Source organism: Lampris incognitus, chromosome 21 (assembly GCF_029633865.1).
Source record: "Lampris incognitus isolate fLamInc1 chromosome 21, fLamInc1.hap2, whole genome shotgun sequence".
Lineage (NCBI taxonomy): Eukaryota > Metazoa > Chordata > Actinopteri > Lampriformes > Lampridae > Lampris > Lampris incognitus.
Window position 1 is genome coordinate 21,584,088 of NC_079231.1, and position 23,377 is coordinate 21,607,464.

General features: G+C 47.7%; 1 protein-coding gene across 1 annotated transcript in view; it reads right to left on the bottom strand.

Moving 5' to 3' along the window:
* Positions 1-464: 464 nt before the first annotated feature.
* Positions 465-23,377, bottom strand: part of LOC130131424 (gamma-aminobutyric acid receptor subunit beta-3-like) — a 59,201-nt gene continuing 36,288 nt past the window's right edge. Inside the window, exons 4-7 of the mRNA XM_056301100.1 lie at positions 12,482-12,634; positions 3,980-4,227; positions 2,899-2,967; positions 465-836 (exon numbers count right to left, since the gene is read on the bottom strand). Of these exons, the coding sequence (XP_056157075.1) occupies positions 465-836; positions 2,899-2,967; positions 3,980-4,227; positions 12,482-12,634 (842 nt within the window). The remainder of the gene's footprint in view (positions 837-2,898; positions 2,968-3,979; positions 4,228-12,481; positions 12,635-23,377) is intronic.

The following is a 23,377-nucleotide window of genomic DNA, read 5'->3' on the forward strand; positions in this document are numbered from 1 at the left end:
AGTTACTACAGTTTTTATTTGTTAAAAAAAAAAGAAAATCTTGAGAATTTTGTTTTCGTATCTCTTACATGTTTCATGAATCTCGCAAATACTGTATTTTGTTGTTCATTTGCTGGCTGTGCATCTCTCTATTTACATATTAGCAAGAGGGCAAATGTTGGGAAAGGAAATTAACAAATCCCAATTACAGTACATACTTCTGAAAAAAAATCATGTGAAGGGTTCATAAACTGCAATATAAAATTATTTTATCAAGAAGTTGGTCCAGGGTTTAGTGGTCTCTCTCAGTCTCTTGATTTTTTTTCCATCATTGCTGTCCTTATTATGTGGATATTTCATCACGTAAAAAAAACAAAACAAATAAAATCAACAGGAAATAGAAAGAAAAAATAGAAACAAGAAACTCAAAACAACAACAAACACCTGAACAAGAAAAAAAAAGCAAAAAAAAAAAAGCGGTCCAATCAGACATAGTAGAGCCAGTACACAAGGTTGAACAGCGAGAAGACAGAAGGGAAGATGATGCGAGACCAGCGGTCGATGGCGTTCACATCCGTTAGGTCCGGGATCTTGATTTTCAGCTGCGACGACCGCCTCCGCAGGCGGCTCCGCTTCATCTGGGCTGACCTCTCCAGGGACTGGCGGCTAGCGGAGCGCGAGCCCACGCCGCCGCTCTGCTTGCGGTACTGGATGTTGGACGAGGCGGTGCTGTCCAGCTGCACCATGGACTGAGAGTTCCTAATGTCCGCCACACTGGTGGTGATCTCGTTCCCTGCCACCTCGTTGTGGATCTCCAGGGTGGTCAGCAGGACGTTCCCGTGGCCGTGGGTTTCCGCCTGGAGGAAGGAGAAGAAGCAGATGAACGCCATTCACGGACACGCCACTAAATTAAAAATGGCGTAAAGGCGTGGCCCCTTTTAGAAGTTCCCTGGCCGTCTCACTCAACACACCTATCCGGGCTTTGTCTGACGTGTGGGCCGGGTGTTGGCTCTGAAGTGTTCCACAGAAATTATGGTTTTGCCTCGCCAACAAGTCTGCACGATGAGCTTTACTGTTATGCAGCGACGCGCAACAGCGCACCGTGATATTGGAATGGCTGTGTTCACACCAGCCGCGAAGCACATTTTCGCCTCGCTTTGCGTGCGCGAGTTGGATCGCGGGATCACTCGTTTTTATTCCCGTTACTCGCGCGAGTTTGGTCGCAGGATCGAGTGCGCGAAAACCCGGCAAGTTCAGTTCCGGAAAAGAGGAGAGGAGATTGAGCTGACGTCAGGAGAATCCGATAGGCATTCGTCGCGCGAATTTCTCGCTCAAGTTGGAAGATTTTCAACTCGCGCGAATGACGCGAAATTCGCGCCGCCCGGCCCGAATACACGCGAATTCACGTCCATTTGCATCTTTGCATTGACTCTATATGTAATCCCATCTCGCGAAAAAGGTTGCTTCGCGTTGGGGTGAACACAGCATAACAGTGTATACGCCCACGGAAGTGTAGACTTGCTAGCCCTTGGCTAAGGGGTCAGACCCTTTAGTTGACTGGCTCGATTCCCGCCTGCCCCCTGAATTCCCGCTACAATATGATATATTCTAGGGCAGACGTCTTAAGAATCCAAATAGATATGCAATAAATGCTGGTTTTGTGCAGCAATGTCTGATTTATGCAATTTGAGTTCTACGCCTTGCATCGAATTTCTTCACAAGGTTAAATGTGCATTTATTTTACACCAACAAAGCACTTTTATTGCTACTAGGTTCCCCAGTCTGTATGCTAACAAGCAGGGGGTGGCAATGCGTGTTTTAAAACTTGTGAAACACACAACGTATGACTGGTCTTATTGCAAGTCTTAACTCGTCACTTTTTTTTGCTAGCTATGAGCAGCACTTGTTGCAGAGCAAACTGTCTGTCAGTTCATGAGAAGAAGAAAAAAACCCTTCTCTAAGCTGTTTCTTCGAGGAAATCATCAAAGATAGTGTCCTTTTTTTAATTTTGGGGGATTTTTCCTAAATTTCTCCGAATTGTACTTGGCCAATCATCCCACTCTTCTGAGCCATCCCGGTCGCTGCCCGTCTGCCGATCCGGGGAGGGCTGCGGACTACCACATGCCTCCTATGATAAATGTGGAGTCGCCAGCCGCTTGTTTTCACCTGACAGTGAGGAGTTTCGCCAGGGGACGTAGCGCGTGGGAGGATCAATCAATCAATCAATCAGCCAAGTTGCATTTTATATAGCGCTTAGCTGCAACAGCCACTCAAAGCGCTTTACATTTCTGGACAAATCTGAATGCCAGACGCCTGTTATAATAGAACACAAGCCCACACTAGTCCGCCTAGTTCCACCTCCCCCTTGAACAGGTGCCCCGACTAACTAGAGGGGCAGCGACCAGGACACATACCCACATCCGGCTCCCCACCCACAAACACGGCCAATTAGGGGACGCCCGACCAAGCCGGAGGTAACACGGGGACTCGAACCGGCGATCCCCGTATTGGTCGGCAACGGAATAGACCGCTACGCTACCCGGACGCCCTTCAATTCAACATCGAAGACCGTTCTACAGAGACCATGCACACTGGATGAGCTCTGAAATGGAAAATATGACCATATCCAAAACGGAAACTTATTAACGTACAGCGGCGTGTGGAGGGGAACCACGTCTCATGCTTACATTTGATGTAGGGAAAAACAATGATAGAGCTAAATAACAATGTGGTGAGATCACAATGCCAAAACTAAATACCCCCAAGGTTATGGCAATGTTATGGGAATGCCATGTTCATTCATGCCATGGGCAAACGGTTCTTCGAAAAGAAAAGAAAAACGAAAATAGATGTCAACCAAAGGCGATGGCAGAGTTGACGTAAGAAATATGGAAGTGTCCCTTAGAATTGGAAACTCACCGAGCGTGAGTGACGAAGACCTTTAACCTGATTGGACCGTTTAAGGGACGCGGTCCTACTACCTGCCTCCTGAGGAGATGAGCATATTCAACCAGTCAATAAGAAAAAAATGGGTTTTCTCAAATCCAGCGCGTTTTGGCTCGCTGACACCATTCATCAAGGATATCAAGACAAAATGGAAAAAAAATTGTAATGTCAGCTCAATGTGCCAAAATTTTTTTCTTCTATTGATCCCATCAGCTGACCAAAAATACAAAAATAAAAACAGCGTTTTGGAAGTACAAAAGAAAACTGATTTTTTCCTTTCTCACTTTACATCTAACAACATTAACGTTTGATAAAATCTTGATTAATTGGGGCTCCGGACAACATTTGTTACCACCCCCCCCTTTTCTCCCCAGTTGTACTTGGCCAATTACCCCACTCTTCCGAGCCGTCCCGGTCTCTGCTCCACTTCCTCCTCTGCTGAGGGCTGCAGACTACCACATGCCTCCTCCCATGCATGTGGAGTCACCAACCGCTTCTTTTCACCTGACACTGAGGAGTTTCACCAGGGGGGACGTAGCACGTGGGAGGATCACGCTATTCCCCCCCACAGTTCCCCTTCCGAACAGGCGCCCCGACCGACCAGAGGAGGTGCTAGTGCAGCGACCAGGACACATACCCACATCTGGCTTCCCACCCGCAGACACGGCCAATTGTGTCTGTAGCCGGAGGTAACACGGGGATTCGAACCGGCCATCCCCGTAGGGGTAGGCAGCAGAATAGACCGCGACGCTGCCCGGACACCCCATTTATTACCATTTTAAAGCTTTTTGGGGATACTGCCCACACTGTATACTTTGACCTGTCCAGAGAAATGCAATGAAATATAACTTGAGGTCAGATCAGCATATGGGGGCACTCTTCAGCTCACATTCAATGAAAGCATATGGAACATATCACTAAGCAGATAATGGCAAACGGTGGCTTCTTCGTTGGAGTTGCATTCACAAGAGTAGTATTCTCATCGAACTACCTCTTACTGATCATTAGCATGAGTTTAGAACCACCCATGCAACCGGTCAACATGTCAACTCACTCTTGCAGAGTCGTATTTGGCTGCCCTCTCATTGTTGGCCTTCTCAGCCTTCTCCGCCAGCTTCTTTTGCATCTGAGGGCCTCTTCCGAAGAAGATGTAGTTGACGAAGGCATACTCCAACAGAGCGAGGAAGACCATAACAAAGCAGCCCATCAGATACATGTCGATAGCCTTGACGTAAGGGATCTTGGGCAGTGTCTCTCTCAGGTGGGTGTTGATGGTGGTCATTGTTAGCACCGTAGTGATCCCTTGTTGGGGAGGAAGAAACGGGACAGTTTATTATCACAACCATCGCTGTTAATAAAGTGCCGGTATGCCACTTTTGTGAATTTGCTCCCATCTAAAGGTGAATCACCACCAATGTATAAGTGTAAGCTGATTTGGGGACCAGGATGCAGGGTGATGAACAAAAAACTATATTGCATTTGTCAAGAAAAGAAACAATAAACATTATAATCATAAGCACAAAAAAGTAGTTCTAAAACACAGGTTTAAACACGTGTAAATTAAGTGCAGATAAAAAGGAAACAATATAAAACCACATTTATCATTTATTTTGAGACCTCTGAACTCCCTTTCACCGCTCCTTGGCCTTCCTGCAGGGAAAGACCAGATCTGTGAACTCCACGTCATGGCGTTTCCTCCAAGGCCTCCTCCTGAGAAACGATTTTTCTTGAAAATGGATCAGGTATGGTTTATGTAGCGTGTTCATAAATCGTTCAAAGCTACCTGGTACTTCAAACCTCTTGTAAATGGCCATTACCCAATCTATACTGATGAGCCAAAACATGATGGCCACATGCCTAATATGTTGTTGGTCCTACACGTGCCGCCAAATCAGTGCCGACTCACCAAGCAATGGACTTCACAAGACCCCTAAAGGTATCCTGTGGTATCTGGCACCAACAAACTTGGCAGAGGATCCTTCAAGTCCTGTAAGTTGTGAGGTGGAGTCGTCATGAATCGGAGTTGTCATCGGCCCAGCACATCCCACAGATGCTCAATCGGATTGAGATTTAGAGAATTTAGGGGCCAGGGCAACACCTTGAACACTTAATCACGTTCTTTAAACCATTCCCGAACAATGTGTGCAGGGTGCATTATCCTGCTGAAAGAGGCCACTGTCATCAGGGAATATCATTGCCATGAAGGGAAGGGATGCGCCTGATCTGCAACGATGTTTAGGTAGGTGACACGTGTCAAATTGACGTCCACATGAATGTCCAGACTCAGGGTTTCCCAGTGCAGAGAGCATCACACTCCCTCCGTCCTGGTGCCATCACTTCTCCCAGGTAAACGGCGCACATGTACCCGCCCATCCACTTGAGCTAAAAGAAAGCATGATTCATCGGACCAGGAGACCTTCTTCCACTGCTCCAAGGTCCGGGTCCGACGCTCGCGTGCCCATTGCAAGTGCTTTCGACGCTCAGCAGCGGCCATCATGGGCATTCTGACTGGTCTGTTGTGACACATTCCTCCCTTAACCATCGTTAAAATGTTTCGTGACTTGTGCAATAGACCTGCTGTCGGTTCGGACCAGACAGGATAGTCTTCTTTGCCCGTGCACATCGGTGAGCCTTGGGCGCCCAACACCCTGCCGCCATTTTTTTTTGGTTTGTCCCTCCTCGGACCGCTGTCGATAGGTACTCACCACTGCTGACCCAGGTGCACCCCACAAGCCTCGCCGTTTCAGAGATGCTCTGACCCAGTCGTCCGGCCATAACAACTTGGCCCCTTGTCAAAGTCGCTCGGGTCTTCACTCCTGCCCATTTCTCCTGCATCCAACACGTGGGCTACAAGACCTGACGGGTCACTTCCCATCTAATATACCCAGACCTTGACGTGTGGCCTTGTTTGGAGACGATCAATGTTATGCGTTTCACCTGTGAGGGCATAATGTTTTGGCTCATCAGTGTAATTCGACACTAAGAGGGAGGTCACGTTTCTAGAAAACCAACTAAATTGGCTATCTGAGGGGTTGCCACAGAAACTAGGATCTATTTCACAAAAATGTCTTTGTCCCTTTTTTGTTTTCTGTGCTTGACCGGTCATGAATGTGTTTTGTAATGAATGGATGTGTGACAGTTGTTGTTGTGCTCGTGTGTGTGTATACAGCGTAGTGCTGTTGTGTACATGCGCCTGAACTTGCACGTGCAACGAGGTGCGCACGCAACCTCTGCTTCATTGAAATGCAAAGGTCTGCTTTGAACTCTGCAACTGCCCCATGGTCTGCCCCGTGGTCATCAAGCGGAAATAACTCATTAGAATAGTGCTGCACGTGTCTAGTAGCCGCGAGCTGTTAGTCACCTTATCCACCAGGGCGCATGAATGGATACGTGTGATTATTTGCTATCTCCCGATATTCCCAGTAAGGCAGCTTTGCAAATTGTGCGCGCGCGTCTGCTTTCCAATGCAACAGAGAAACAGGAAAACAGGGATAGACAGATTGACTAGAAATACATACATACATGCATACATACATACATACATACATACATACATACATACATACATACATACATACATACATACATACATGCATGCATGCATACATACATACATACATACATACATACATACATACATGCATGCATGCATACATACATACATACAGAGAGACAGAGAGAGCGAGAGAGAGAGAGAGGGCGATAGAGAGCGAACAAGAGTGAGCAAGCGAGAGAGCGAGAGAACGAGAGAGAGAGGGAAAGGGAGAAAGCAAGCGAGAGAGAGAGGGAGAGAGCGAGAGAGATGGAGAGGGAGAGCGCGAGCGAGTGAGCTAGAGAGAGAGAGAGGGAGAGAGAGAGAGAACAGACAAAGACAAGGGTGAAATTGGGTGGGCAGACGTGTGATATATGCTCCATTATGTCAGCGGACCAGCGCTCCCCCACCATAAACCTACATGTTATATTGTAATAGCGGTGTATGGCAGATGGCTCTCTATACCTGCCTATACATCTCTATACATCTGGACTGCTGCTGCAGAATACATGGAGCCTATCAACTGCTGGGCCGTTCATATAACACACACACACACACACACACACACACACACACACACACACACACACACACACAGACGCACACGTGTGCGTCTGTGTGTGTGTGTGTGTGTGTGTGTGTGTGTGTGTGTGTGTGTGTGTGTGTGTGTGTGATTAAGTACAGTGAGGAGACGGGGCAGAGAGGGGGACTGTGTATGGGGTGAGGGAGCTGAGGTCAGTCTAACCCTTCCAGTGATTTATTGTCACATTTACTGGGCCAACGCTGCTGCTTGCACACACATGACTGTGTGTGTGTGTGTGTGTGTGTGTGTGCGTGCACATGTTGTATGAAATGTGACAGTGTGCTGCACATCAATTAAAACAAGCCCGAGCTAACGTGCACCTGTGTGTGTGTGTGTGTGTGTGTGTGTGTGTGTGTGTGTGTGTGTGTCTGTTTAGTGTGTGTACTTAGTGTGCGTGTCTCATGTGAGTGTGTATTGTGCAGTGTGTGTGTGTCTCGTGTGTGTGTGCCTCCTGTGTTTGTGTGTGTTTAGTGTGTTTTGTGTGTCTCGTGTGTGTTTGTATGCATGTGTAGTGTATGTGTTTAGTGTGTATGGGTGTATTGTGAATGTGTAGTGTGTGTCTCGTGTGTGTGTGTGTGTGTGTGTGTGTGTGCATGGTGCATGTGTAGTGTGTGTCTCGTGTATGTGTGTGTGTTTTGTGTGTGTGTGTGTGTGCATGTGTGTGTGTGCATGTGTGTGTGTTGTGTGTGTGCATGGTACATGTATAGTGTGTGTCTCGTGTATGTGTGTGCATGTGTGTGTGTGCATGTGTGTGTGTGCATGTGTGTTTTGTGTTGTGTGTGTGTGCATGGTACATGTATAGTGTGTGTCTCGTGTATGTGTGTGTGTGTGTTTTTTGCGTGTGTGTGCATGTGTGTGTGTTGTGTGTGTGTGCATGGTACATGTAGAGTGTGTGTGTGTGTGTCTCGTGTATGCGTGTATGTTTTGTGAGTGTATAATGTGTGTGTGCGTGTGTGTGTGTTGTGTGTGTGTGCATGTGTGTGTGCATGGAGCATGTGTGTGTGTTGTGTGTGTTCATGTGTGTGTGCATGGAGCATATGTGTGTGTGTGTGTGTGTGTCTTCCTTTTTGGCTTTCTATTGGATGGTGCAGTCTCCAGGGTTTTTTTGCTTAACGACAGCCTTGTTCTTTATAGGTGTACTTTCAGCTCCGCCATTACTCTTTGTCCTTCACCCCCCCCCTCCATTTCTCACTTGCTCACCCCCTCACTCTCTTCTCCCTCTCTCTCTCCCCCCCCCCCTCTCTCTCTCTTCGGACAATTTAATCAAAGGGTCCGGTGCCCATGGGCCTCCCTACTTTTTCATCACCCTGCTGGATTCTCTCGGGAGAAATATCGTTTTATGGGCCTTCTCTCGCCCTCCGTCTCCCTCGCTCTGTCTCTCTGTCACTCTCTGCCTCGTCCTGTCTTCCTCTCCCTCACTCATCATCTCTCTCTCCATCCCTCTCTCCCCCCCCTCTCTCTCTCTCGCTCTCTCGCCCGTCCACATGGTTTCTCTGCGTTGCATTAATCTCTCCTTCCATTCCCAGTCTCTCTCTCTCTCTCTCATCCGTCTCTGTCTCCCTCCCCCTCCCCACCCCTCTCTCTCACCCTCTCTCTCTCTCCCCCTCCTCATTTGACCTTTAACTCTTCCTCTCCACATCCATCCATCCTCTACCGCTGCTCATCCCCCGGCCCCGCCGTGTTATGCTTGTCCAAATGGCCGCGATGGCGACGGGGCAGTAAAACATCCCATAATCGCAAACTGAAAGGCCATCAGTGACGCGTCTCCTCCCTAAACACTGTAAAACACGGGGCCGCAATGAGGCGTGGAACGCGTGGCAGGACCCTCGACTGGCATTAGCATGTCCGTGAGTAGGAGCACCGACGGGGCGTCGGTGCTAAGCGTGTGTCGATGGATTGGCCTGCAGGTGCAAAATGGCGGCTGCAGCCCCCGTCAGAGCCTCGGCTCGCCATGTTGTGTTGCACGTTGCTACAACTCGCCGAGCAAGAATAACCAAGCGGTGTTAATTTACCAACAGAAAGGAAATCGCTACTGCTAATGGAGCAAGGCCTGTAAAATGTGAAATGTAAAACAACAAAAACAGAACTGAAATAATCGTTGAAACAGTCCCCCAAAAGAACTTTAAAAACTACTAGGACGACCTTTAGCCGTCATTGTGACGGTTTTGGATTTTCTAAGTTTAATAACTTTGTGGGAAATTGCATATATATTTGCATTAAAATGAGTTTTAAATCAATAGCGCAAAAAAAAAGATCCACGCAAAACGACCATGAGCGGTCAAAATGACCGCTCGTAATTCGTGCGTGCATCGCGCGCGTCGTGTCACTATTTATGACGTGTGTTGGTGGCGTCATTTCCTTCGTGAAGTTCATTTCTCTGTTCTAGAAACTCACTAGCGCCCTCCAGTGCAGATAAATAGTCTAGACTTGATTTTTGATTATGTCCAACATGTCTGCTGACAGACGCCGTTACAGACGCACCATGACTACCACCGAGGCGCTGCAGCATTTACAGGCGTTGGACAGCGGCCATTTTAATTTTTTTGAGAAATAGCATTAAAGTTGTTAAAATGTTAATTTTGGTGTGAGTTTCATAACAGACATGCTAACATATGTAATACATTAACATCTCAACTGGGTATTTATCTCGGCAGAATATGGAGTTTAAAAACAGTGGCGGTCATTATGACCGCCCATGGTCGTTTTAGGTAGATCTCATCATGAGTTTTTTTTTTGTGCAATTGATCTAAAACTAATTTTGGGGGCGGGGGATATCATACCAGCTCAATGTGCAGCTCAAACTTCTTCACCGTCTCCTGTTACGCTAATACAAGATCTGGCTTAGCAATTATAGCCAATGCGCACACCTCGGCGGCTCATAACGTGATTATGGCCGCAGGGCAGGTCTGGTGAAAAGCGCTGCAACCCGATTACGGGACGAGCGGGTCCTTTGTAACTTTGCGGTGCTCTGGAATTGCCCAAGACAATAAGATTCTCCTTGAAACAATCCAATTGGTTGTCTGGCACCCCCCCCCCGTCCCCCTTATGAATTGATCCCTCACTGATCATTACGTTGCTGTTACTGGTAGGTTCACACACACACGCACGCACACTCGCGTGCACGCGCTCACACACAAACACTCCTCCCCATCCGGATACCTCGTGAAAGCTTGTAATGATCCATCAGCAGTGGTGAATAGCCCTCCGGTTGCCTCTTAGCTGTAGGAGCACACACCGGATATTGCAACTAGCTGAATTTCATATCCACCCCCCCTCCACCCACCCACCCACCCACCCACCCACACACACACACACACGCGAGCGCGCGCACACACATGCTAATGACCGGATATTACGGCCACCCTGCCTTAACCCAGATATTCCTCCGCCGTTGTCTGGAAAAGGGAGGAACAAAAGCCCACCAGCACCCAGGCGTGTGCACAACACCACACAAAAGGAGCGCGCTCACACAAAAACACAAACATAATCATTATGCACGTAATGTATGGACTCACCCCCCCCCACACACGCACACACAAATATACATACATATATAAATACACATATATATAAATACACACACAGGCATTCACCAGACATGAGAGGCAGGCGCACGCGCACGCACGCGCACACATACACACACAAATGAAAGAAACATAGGTAATGGACTAAGACTGTTTTGTGATGTAGTCCGGAGACAAAACGCTCAGATGTGTTATTTGTAAGATGATTTAAAGAACTAACAAATTCGACGTGGACTTAAACCCCAAGCTAACTAAAGAGCAGTTCTAATAAAACAGATCAGATTGTTGGTTATGCTTCCCAAATCCCGATTGAACTGCAATCACGGGGATTCTGCGTTTGCTTTTGCGTGACGTCCCTCTTTGGTGAGGATATCAGACGAAGCGCGACGCTTCCGGGTCGTAAAAATTCGGCGCGCCTCGATCTCAGCAATCGGTATTTCACTCTGCACATTTCTGCGCAATGAATGATGTTGTGCGCCTTGAAACACGTGATCACGTCTTGTTCCGGGGAGAGCCGTGCCCTCACCAATCGTTTGGAGTCCATTGCAAATGTGCTGCGCCGGAACGTTTGCAGAGAACTCTTAGATGTGCACCACTTGTAGCGCATAATGGCCACCGACTGACAATAGGCAGTAGAGAGCGAGGTTTGACCTCCTTCGCTCCAAGTCAAGGTTATGGATTTATTGTTGCCAGTTGGAGGAGCCTAACAAAAGGCCGACATAACAACAGTACAGAAAGATGAAAAGCTCAATGCACAACCGCATATGCCAAAATACACCATATCAGACAAACAAACAAACAAACAAACATTTAACGACACATTCCACTCGGTGCAACACAGTCCAAAATTCCACTGTCCAGAGAACGAACGCCTGCCAGGATGACTGTCGGAACTGCCGGTCTGCATGGGCTAGCAGTTAGCTTAGCCTGCCCCGCTTCCACGTCCTGTCAGACCGCCCCCGGTGTTTCCTCCTCAGGCACAGCTCCCGTGGTCCCGTGGTCCCACAGGATGCGGCAGACCAGGCTCCCCCAGCCGTTCCAACGCCAGCTCTCCCAGCCAGACACCTTTGACACACTTCCCCACACTCAACACGACAACTCTAAAATGCAGTCAACGCCAGAGCGCCCTCGGTGTTATCGGAGCTGCCGGTCTGCATGGGCTAGCAGTTAGCTTAGCCTGCCCCGCTTCCGCGTCCTGTCAGACCGCCCTTGGTGTTACCTATCCGCGTGAAGCTCTGGTCAGGGCCGTGGTCCCTAGGCCCACAGGACGCGGCAGACCAGGCTCTCCCAGCCGATCCAACGCCAGCTCTCCCAGCCAGAAACCTTTGACACACCTCCCCACACTCCCCACGACAACTCTAAAACGCAGTCAACGCCAGAGCGCCCTCGGTGTTATCGGAGCTGCCGGTCTGCATGGGCTAGCAGTTAGCTTAGCCTGCCCCGCTTCCGCGTCCTGTCAGACCGCCCTTGGTGTTACCTCTTCGGGGGAAGCTCTGGTCAGGGCCGTGGTCCCTGGGCCCACAGGACGCGGCAGACCAAGCTCTCCCAGTCGATCCGACGCCAGCTCTCCCAGCCATCAAACGAAGACAAAACATACTTAGACGCAGATGTGGACAAAGACACTGGGCGAGACACTGGGTGAGGCCGCTGCAAACGTAAGTTTGCGCCGCCATCTTCCCACACCAGTACCGGGTGAGGCCGCTCTAAACGTGAATTTACGCTGCCATTTTCCCACACCAGAAGCAGAAAAAAAGCCAAACATTTACTTGGCTGGGGACACCTAGGTAATTTCATCTGTCTCTTCGGTATCAAGGTTCATGGGGAACACGTCGCTCTTCATTCCTGAATCGCATCCTAATATTGGATCCCTATCCACCATTCAAGAAGCGTTGACTTTCTACAAATACCTAATCTTACCCAGAGCCACCCTGGCAGCCGAGGCGTCGTAGTTGATCCAGAAGGAGACCCAGGAGAGGATGGTGATCAGGATGGACGGCATGTACGTCTGCAGGATGAAGTAGCCGATGTTCCTCTTCAGCTTGAAGCTCAGAGACAGCCGCGGGTAGGCACCTATGACAAGATAGAAAAAAGGTACATCAGCGACATCCTACGACCACTGAAGCTGCATGTTTTAATGAGGAGGAGGGGGGGTGAGCTTGATCGACCAGATGATGAAGAGTTAAAGAAGATACACCATGCAAATCTGTAAAGACCCGAGCTTTATTTATCTGGTGGATGGGGAAACGTCTTTATTCGACCAAGGAGCATGCAGGGACACACTGTGTTTTTGTTTCAGTTGCCATGACTACACCACCAGCATGGGTTGGATTTATTGCCATGGCAACAAGTATCCCATCAGTACCATGCGCGCGCGCGCGCCCACACACACAGTTCCATTATCATTTGACACAATGAACAAGATGCTGACGAAATTCTCAACACAGAAATTGCAGTTTTCTATTTCTTTTCTTGATATGTCAATCATTTCTTTCTTCCTTTCTTTCTTTTTACATCTCCTCCACCTGTAGTCTTCAAAACACTGATCCGGTGGGTTTTGGCTGTTACGGCTTTTTAAATGCACAAAGAAATGGCTTTGAGGCTTCATAGATGAGGGAATTAGCGTTATATATTCCACCAGTCTGTCATGCCAGAGAATTTGGTTATTATCTTTAATGAACTGGTATGAGAAAGTGTCATTGCATTCTTTTGTTTTTTCATCAGTTACTTGTGTTCTGGTGTGAGGGAAAGGCGATGCATGATTTATCATGAATCTCCCAGAGCATGTCTGGATGGATTGAATGCATGGCTCGTTACTCCCTTGATCCTTCCCAGTTTGTCGTTTTCTTTCTATACTGAAGGATAAGTGCAGTCCATCTCACTGAAATCTCCAGTTCGTGGGTGATAAGTGGATGTTTCATCTCGCAGCCAAGGCTACTCGTGGATCCAAATCGATTTCACGTCGGTGTGCATAGATGATTAGATAGTCAGTGTGGTGGAAAAACAAACCAAAGCAACAAAACACAAGAGATTTGTGTGGGGCTTCATCACGCGTGCATTGGAATGTACGTATTTATGTATTTTTACTTCCTTTCAAGGAAACAGAGCAAAATGTACATTACAGTTGAGAGACTCCATATGATCTTTTCAACGTTGTAATATTCCCCAAAATCCTGTTTACCCAGGTCCCTCTGCACTCCATCTACTCCTACCCCATCCTGCAGACCCTTTCCCAAAACAGAATTGGACCACATTACAATAGGTTTAATATAAATAATCCCAAAAACAAGAAAATACGTAAATAAGCGAATGAATGAACAAACAACCAAACAAACAAATAAATGAATGAATAAATGAACGAATGAATGTATGAATTAATGAATAAATGCATGCATGTATGAATGAATGACTGAATGAGTGAGTGAATGAATGAATGAATGAATGAATGAGTGAATGAATGAATGAAAGCAGTTAGATAAGTAACAAATATAAACCATAAAAAGCGTGTAGGTTGATAAATGAATAGCTACTGTATCCTATTTACTAGCATCCGAGCCATTCTATTGGTCTCTCTGGGCTTCATGCGGTTAGGTAACAGTTGGTTGTGTGGGCAGGCTGCAAGGTACTCGTTCAACCCAGGTGGGCCTAAGCCCGATTTATACAGTGCCACCTCGCCAGGAGGAAGACAATGTTTTTTTTTTCCAGTTTAGGTAGAAGCAAAATATCCCATAGCCAGGCTTTAATAGAGGGTGGCTGAGTGGATTTCTAAAGAAGAAGGATTTTTCAATGGGCGAATAAAAAGGCAAAGAGAATAAAAATTAGATTGGATAGCCATCAAGGTGATTTCATCTACCAAAGACTGCTATGTGAAGGGACAGGCAGATTCTCAACTTCAACATTTCTGAAATCGTGTTAAAAAATGAATACCGGAAGCCAGTTACTTTAGGACATAACCAAAACATATGAGTCAAATCACAAGGCACTTGGAAGCACATTTTCACAATGTTCATCCACTTCGCTTGGGTGACGTTTGGAGAGTTCGGCCTTGCTGTAATGGTGTCTATGAACAACTTTGAACCATATGCAGCTGAGCCTAGCACTGCTAGAAGAGGAGTTGACGGCTTTCAAAGCCTTTTTCCCCCAGAAGTCATCTGAAAAAGTGGACTGTGGTTCTTTTTCATAGCAAACTAATTTGTTGGTGACGACTGACTCATCCGCTGGGAATAAAAGGTCGTAGAAATAGGAGACATGACCTTTGGTTAATGTGATAGGTCAGTGTTACCCTTTACGCTTTTGCGCCTCATATAGATCCACTGATAACAATAAGAACATAGCTATAACTTACTTCTGTAGGTTCCGTCTGTGTCCTGTTTTAGCGCATTGAAATGAATTAGCCAGCAGATGGCAGCATACTGAAGATACGTCAAAGAACGTAGACCACGTAACAGCGTGGGATCATGGGTAGGCGTATAGCCTATGTGTGTAGCTTTGTATTTGCGAAATGTTTTGCAAGCTCCGTGACTCTTTGAGGAATGGTCTTACTCATAGGTGGCTCTCCTAAGAAAATTAGGGAGTACCGCTGTATAGGTGAAAGTAAGAGGACCAATAGGTGTCACTGTTGTACTGTCTATTACCATGACGTGAAGTGCGCATGTCTGATAGTTGAGGCGGTAGACGGAGATGGAGTGTGCTGGATAAAAAACAGGCAGAGCAGCTTGTTAAAAGGAACTCACGGAGTCGGCTCATTTTGTTGGGAAAGTATTCTGTATGTCGAGAAGACGCTTCTACAGACATTACATGGTGTCAAAGTGGTCGGCATATTAGTGCGACGTGAAGCCATGCCGAAGTTTAACCTGCCGAGCGATTTCAAGTTTGACTGCCCCGCAGAATGGCCGGAGTGGAGACAAAGATGTTCGCGCTTCAGGCTCGCTACGAAGCTGCATAAGGATGACGGGGGAGATACAAGTGAGTTCGCTGAATTATTCAATGGGAAGCGAGGCTGAAAATATATTCAGTTCCTTCGCCTTCACAGCGGAGGAACAGAAGGATTACGACGTCGTTATGAAAAAGTTTGACCACTACTTCGTTCCTCGCTGCAACATCATACACGAAAGAGCATGTTTTCACCAACGGAGCCAGCAGCCAGGGGAAACGGCGGAGATGTACATCCGGACATTTGTACGAGCTGGCTGAAAGTTGCGAGTTCAGGGACAAGAGAGAAGAGCACATCAGAGATCGCCTGGTGGTGGGCATAAAGGACAAAGATCTCTCAGGGCGGTTCCAACGCTGACACAAGTCACTGAACAGATGCATCAGGCGGAGGAGATAACTAAACAGGCTAGTCTCCAATCTAACCAACCAGAGGTCCAGCTGGCTAACGTTAATCTTGTTCGATGGCAGGAAGGCCATCAAAAGAAAAAGGAAGGGCAGCGTTATAGAAGCAGCAGCCCTGCAACCCACAAAGTGGAGGGGTGTGTGCCTCAGCACCCTGATGAGAGAAAGTGCCCTGCATTGAAAAGTAAGTGCAATAAATGTCGTAAAAAGGGACCTTGGGAGCGGGCATGCCACTCAAAAGCTGTAAGAGAGATTACAGAAGAAGTCAAACAGCTATACTTCCTAGGGGAAGTGGGCATTAAGAAAAGTCAAGATGACTGGACTGTTAGTTTGACTATATGTGACATGCCAGTAACTTTCAAAATTGACACGGGAGCCGATGCTACAGTTATCAGCCAAGGGACTTTCAAAACACTGAAAAATAAAAATAAGATTGCAACTTCCTGACACACACTTCATAAGCCCAGGGGGAAACCTCAGCTGTGTAGGACTGTTTCAGGCCACCACCAGCTACAAGGGGAAACAGTATTCCTTTCCTGTGTACGTCATAAGAGGAGAAAGCAACTCGCTACTAGGCCGCCCTGAGGCTGCAGCGATGGGCCTAGTGAAGCGGGTGGAGGAAGTCAGCGGCGTTTTCGGAACAAGTGGACTGTTAAAGACAGAGCCGGTGAAAATAGCCCTACAGGAAGACGCGCAGCCATATGCAGTGCATACAGCCAGGCGAATACCTTTGCCTCTAGTACCACTTGTTAAGAAAGAACTGCAGTGCATGGAAAATGAAGGCATAATTGAGAAGGTAACCCAGCCAACACAATGGTGTGCTGCTATGGTGCCTGTGTTGAAACCCAATAAGAAGGAGGTCCGCTGCTGTGCAGACATCAGGAGGCTGAACCGGGCAATGAAACGTGAAAAGTACGTACTGCCCACTATGGAGGAAATAATGCCACGGCTCGCGGGGTCAAAGTGGTTCACATCATTGGATGCAGCGATCGGGTTCTACCAGATCCCCCTGCACGAGCACAGCAAGAGGCTCACTACTTTCATGACCCCATTTGGGAGGTATGCCTTTTCCCGGCTCCCATTTGGGATAACGAGCGCTCCCGAGATTTTCCAAAGTAATATGGCAGAGACTTTGACAGGACTGGAGGGCACAGAAGTGTACATGGATGATATCCTCTTACATGGAGAAACTGAGGAAATCCATGACCAGCGCCTAGCCAAGGCACTGAAAGTCATCGAAGCAGCAGTACTTAAGCCGAACAAGGCTAAATGCAAGTTCAAACAGACACAAGTCCGCTTTCTCGGTCACGTCATCGATGAGACATGAACCAGGCCTGACCCAGACAAAGTGACAGGAATAGAGAACTTTCCTCAGCCCCAAAATGTAACGGAACTCAAGAGATTTCTGGGGATGGTGAATTACCTGGCAAAGTATGTTCCGGAGCTATCCACTGTGGGTCAGCCACTTTATGAGCTGCTGAAGGGAAAGACGGAGTGGGTGTGGATGCCCGCACAGCATACAGCGTTTCACATACTTAAAGCTGCACTAGCCACCACCCCCATACTCGCCTTTTATGATGCCACCAAGTCTACAGCAGTTACAGCAGATGCCAACAGCTATGGGCTGGGAGGTGTCCTGCTCCAGTTGCATGGAGACCACTGGAAGCCCGTGGCCTACTGCTCGAGGCGGCTAAGCGACGCAGAGACAAGGTACGCCCAAATCGAAAAGGAATGCTTGGCCAGCGTGTGGGCCTGCGAAAGATTTGAGAAGTACCTGTTCGGACTTGATAGCTTCAGGCTGGTCACTGATCATAAACCTCTGGTGCCTCTTATGAACAGCAAAGACGTGGACAATGTTCCCATCAGATGCCAGAGGCTGTTAATGATGTTAATGCGCTTCAATTGCATAGCTGAGTATGCACCAGGCAGAACGCTGGCAGTAGCTGACGCTCTCTCCAGAGGCCCAGAGCAGCGCTTTGGAGATGGAGCTTTCCACGATGTTGTGGCGGCACATATTGATGCTGTTATGTGCCAGATGCTAGCCACACCCCAGAGAACGAAGGAGATAAAAGAAAACACAGATGAGGATCTGCAACTCCAGACAGTACTGGACTTCATCAGGCACGGATTGCCTGAGTATGCAGAGAAGGTGCCTGAGACAGTCAGAGACTTTTACCAGGTGAGAGGGGAGTTATCTGAGTTAAAGGGCTTAGTCATGCAGTTATGAGAGAGATGATCTTAGAGAGAATCCATGATGGGCACCAGGGTCTAGTTAAGTGCAGAGAAAGAGCTAGCCAAGCCGTTTGGTGGCCAAAAATGTCAGAACACATCACAACAAAAGTACAGCAGTGTGCATTATGTCGAGAAAACAAGAACACACAGAGAAAGGAGCCTTTAATGTCAAGTGAGCTCCCATCTCGGTCATGGCAGAAAATTGCCATAGACCTATGTGAGTTTAAAAAGCAAAACTACTTGATAGTGTCTGACTATTACACTAGATACTTGGAGATCCTAAATCTGCCAGCTACTACTAGCAGTCAGGTAGTGGCTAAGCTGAAAGCTACATTTACAAGATATGGCATCCCTGAAGTGTTAGCGATATGGGCCCCAACTAGCTTCAGCAGAGATGAGGAAGTTTAGTGAGGACTATGATTTTGTCCATGTAACGTCAAGCCCACACTACCCTCAGAGCAATGGACATGCAGAGAGGGCTGTCCAGATAGCGAAAGGGATACTAAGACAGGAAGACCCCCTCCTCGCTTTGTTAATGTACAGAGCCACACCCTCAGCTTCCACCGGAGCCAGTCCAGCCGAACTGCTTATGGGTAGGAAACTCGGGACCACTTTACCCACTCTGCAGGACAATCTGTAACCAAACTGGCCCGACGAAGATGAAATTAAAAAGGCCGATACCACAGCTAAACAGAAGCAGGCATATTACTACAACCGCAGGAATGGAGCGATGATTCTGCCCCCACTGAGCCCAGGGGACACTGTGCTCACAAAATTGGACTGACAAAAACAATGGACAACGCCAGCTGTCGTCCACAGTCCCAGCTCCACTCCCTCAGGTCTTACGTAGTGGAGACAGCTCAAGGTGAGAAATACAGAAGGAACAGCATAAAGGGTATAGATAATGATGGTATCTCTGTAGCCAGTTGGTTGACAGGGAAACACTCACTTTTGCAGATATTTAATTTGTATCCTGAAATCGCACCAAAAGATTTCAAAATTTAAATAATAAGAGGGATACTAATTAAAGGGTCACTCACATGCAAAAAGAGATCGTCGGCATATATCGAGACCCTATGCTCAGTTCCCCAACTCTTAATCCCCTTCAGTCCTTTCTTCGCCTCCAGAGCGATCAATAGCGGTTGGCTAGCAATACTGAACAATAATGAAGAGAGTGGGCACCCCTAACGCATCCCACAGGAGAGTGGAAAGAACTTGGAGCGTTGAGTATTTGTACATACTCCCACATGAGGAGATTAATAAAGTAGCTCAATCCAAGAGATGAGACCAGTGCCCAAACCAAACTGCTGAAGGTAAGAAAATACATAAGCCCACTCCAGCCTATCGAAGGCCTTCTCAGCATCAAATAACACAATCAAATCTGGTTCGGTAGAAGATGGTGGAATAGGAATGACACTGAGAAGCCTTCAAATATTAGTAACGGAGTTCCTCCCTTTTATTAATCCAGTCTGGTCCTCCGATATGATTGAAGCCATGACATTCCAGTTGCTTAGCAAATATCTTTGTGAGTATCTTGACATCCACTGATAGGAGCGAGATCGAGCGAAAGGAGGCACAACTCAACAGGTCCTTGTCTTTCTTAAAAATCAGTGAAACTAGAACCTGTTTGAGAGTGGGTGGTATGGATCCCTGAGGGTGCAACTCACTGAACATTTCTAATAGCAATGGGGCTAGTTTGTCTATAAAATACAACGGGGAATCTGTCAGGACCCGGGGATTTGCCACTCTGCGTAGACTATCATTTCTTTTATCTCACAAACTTTTAGAGGGGTGTCAAGCATCTGCTGGTCGCTAGTCAATATCTTGGGCATGGTTAATTTCTCAAAAAACATAGCTAGCTGGGCATCATCATCTGGGAATTCTAAAGGGTATAACTGGGAATAACATGCCTTATAGATGCTGTTAATTGCGCTCGGGTCAGGTAAATAGAGCCTGTTTCATCTCGTAATTGGGTAATTTGTTTTGAGGCTAACTTAGCCTTTAGTTGACGGGCCAGGAGACGCACTGCTTTGTCTCCATGTTTGTACGTGGACCCCCGCGATTGGAGGAGGAGTCCTTTGGCCTCTCTCGTCAGCAGAAGATCATGTTCAGTTTTAAGTGTCATCTTATATTTGTATAAATTGGGTGAAGAGCAGATTATTTAGAGTTGCATTGGCTGTTTCTAGTTCCTTGTGGCATGCTCTCCGGAGTTTATTAGCATGCTTTGAAATTTCAAGCATGTTTTTGATTTTTTTTCTCCTTTCACTTTTCAAGGACGACAGCAAACCGGGCTAAATATATTCATGAACTAATCTGCAGGGTATGTAGCTTTGGTCTGTGTTTACAAACTACATTGCAGAAAGCAATCAGGTGACGCGCACCATCACTGGCAGATCAAAAAATTTGCTAATGAACATTTAGTGTTGCAAAACTATTGCCTCTCAGAATTACTCGAACTAAACCCAAATCATTTCGTAAAACAACAAAACAGACAAATTGCACGGCATCTAATTATTCCTCTGGATTTATATTTGGCACCTTGGTCCTATTTTAAGCATCCGCAAACTATATCAACACAGCAAGTCTCCCCGTGCACCATGAAAGTGGGCGCAGACTGTCACTAATCTTAAAAATGCCTGTTCAATCCCTTTGATGCATCCATAATCGCGGCTTCCGCGGCTCGAATAACAACCGCATCTCTCAGCGGTAACAGATGCCGAAGAAGTGGTTTTGGGGAGGGGAAAAAAAAGAAGAAGAAGAAGAAGAAGAAGGGGAGTCTGAGGGTTGCTGTATGTGGGTGTCTAGAACTGGCTGCAACGGCGCCGCTGAGCAACAGTCACTGAGTGGGAGGAACACCATGTGTTGTATCCAAGGAGAAGGAGAGGAGGTGGAAGAGGGGAACAAAGAGAGGTGTGTGTTGGCAAGAGGAGATGGAGATGATGGGAAAGGAGGACGATGCTAAAAATGATGATGATGATGATGATAATAACAACTGTGAGGATGTACAGTGTATTATTACTATTAAGTCATCGTCTCAGCGGTCATGACGGCGATGATGGGGATAACCCTGATGAAGGTGATGACCGTAATGATGAAGGTTGCCACAGCGATGACAGGGGTGACCTCAAACCACGGTGCCGCATCTGCAGTTGGTGATTTCTGTACTGTAACCATAGTGCCCTTATCATTTCTCTGGTATGTGACAGAAGGTGTGAACACACACACACACACACATACACACACACTCAATCAGGCAGAGTTTGTATGTGTGCTTAGAGAAGAATAATTGATGCTGTGGGTCTCATTTCGCATGAATATATGATGCGCGAATCCTGGGCTGTTTTTCTGTTAGAGAGCAGGAAGAAACAGCAGGGTAATTGGCATCCCACCATCCTTCACACTACAGAGCGAGAGAGAGAGAGAGAGAGAGAGAGAGAGAGAGAGAGAGAGAGAGAGAGAGAGAGAGAGAGAGAGAGAGAGAGAGAGAGAGAGAGAGAGAGAGAGCTAGAGAGAGAGAGAGAGAGAGAGAGAGAGAGAGAGTATACAAGAGAGTAGTGCAGAGAGGAAGACAAGATGCAAGGAGTAGGGAAGAAATGAGGACAGACAGAAGAGGAAGAGGGAGACAGAGAAATTAAGGCCGAGATGAAGAGAGATGCCAGAAAGGAAAGACAGACCATGGAGAGGGAGAGAGAGAGAGAGAGAGAGAGTAAAGCCAGTGGTTTGAGAAAGCTGGTCATTAGCCAGCCTGGCGGGGAGACTTTGCTTCGTGCTCCACACGTCGTCCTGCTAGCAGCACGGCAGCAGACCGCCGGACGCGAAACTTTAATGGTCGCCACCCGCGGGGGACGCGCTCTTCCACGCAAACAAGCGCACTCTGCTGCGGTCGCCTTAACACGTTCAGACACGAGTCAGACACGTGAGCGTAGACGAGAGCACCCGGGGACGATTCAACACGAGGAAGCACATGCATGCAGATGTAAACATCAACACGTACGCGCAAATACACGCACGCACGCACGCACACACACGCTGAAAATGAGGGCAGAAGCAGGAATGCCTTGAGACGCAGTCTGGCACACGTGTGGGCCGAGGAAGAGGGAGGAATGACCCAGACTCCATGTTGGATCTGTCACTCCGCTGGTCTTTATAGAGCGATACAACCGCTGCCTCTGTGTGTGTGGTCACTAACCACATGTGTTGCGGCCAGTTAGGGACTACCAATGAAGTAGCTCGAGTGGATTTGGGGGCAGGGGGACAAGATGAAGAAGGGGGGCCAACGGGTAGCGTAGCGGTCCATTGCGTTGCCTACCAACACGGGGATCGCTGGTTCGAATCCCCGTGTTACCTCCGGCTTGGTCGGGCGTTCCTACAGACACGATTGGCCGTGTCTGCGGGTGGGAAGCCGGATGTGGGTATGTGTCCTGGTTGCTGCACGAGCGCCTCCTCTGGTCGGTCTTTTATTCAAGATCATCCGTCCATTTTCCAAGCCGCTTATGCTAATTAGGGTCGCGGGACTCTGGAGCCTATCCCAAAATTCACTGGGCGGAAGGCGGGGAAACACCCTGAACAGGCCCGCCAGTCCATCGCAGGGCCAACACATCAGGCACAACTTATTATGTCCGATTCACCTGACCTGGTCTTTGGAAGGAAAGCGGAGCCCCCCGAAGAAACCCACGGAGATACAGGTAGAACGTGCAGACTCCACACGGAGGACGACCCCCCCCAAGTTTGGACTACCCCGGGGTTCGAACCCAGGACCTTCTTGCTGGGAGGCGACCGCTCTAACCACTGCGCCGCCGTGTCGTGTCATTAGCGATTTGAAGGACACTTCCGGCACGCTGCTGTCCTATGACATACACTACTGAAACGTTACTACTGACGTGTACCTATGGACGGATGTTTTCCAGCGTTGTCCGAGTTCATTTCAAGTCTCTGTTTTTGGCTCTATCGGATGGCTAAGCGGAACTTGTTATGTTGACGCTTCACAAGGGCTGTTTTGACACATCCGGTTGTAACAAGAAACGAGATGCAACCCGGACATGAAAGTACAGTGGGTAGACAAGGCCTCGCACGGCACGAACGCTTCAAACGCTTCAAAAATACCTCATCCCGCATCTCGTTTCTAAATTTAGGCGAGACAAAGACTGATGAACGTAGTGCAAATCGACGCTTTCGTGGCTGCTAAATTTATCACGGGACAGAGAATTGTGTTTTAATCTCACCTCAGTTCAAATGCTATTTTGAGCATTT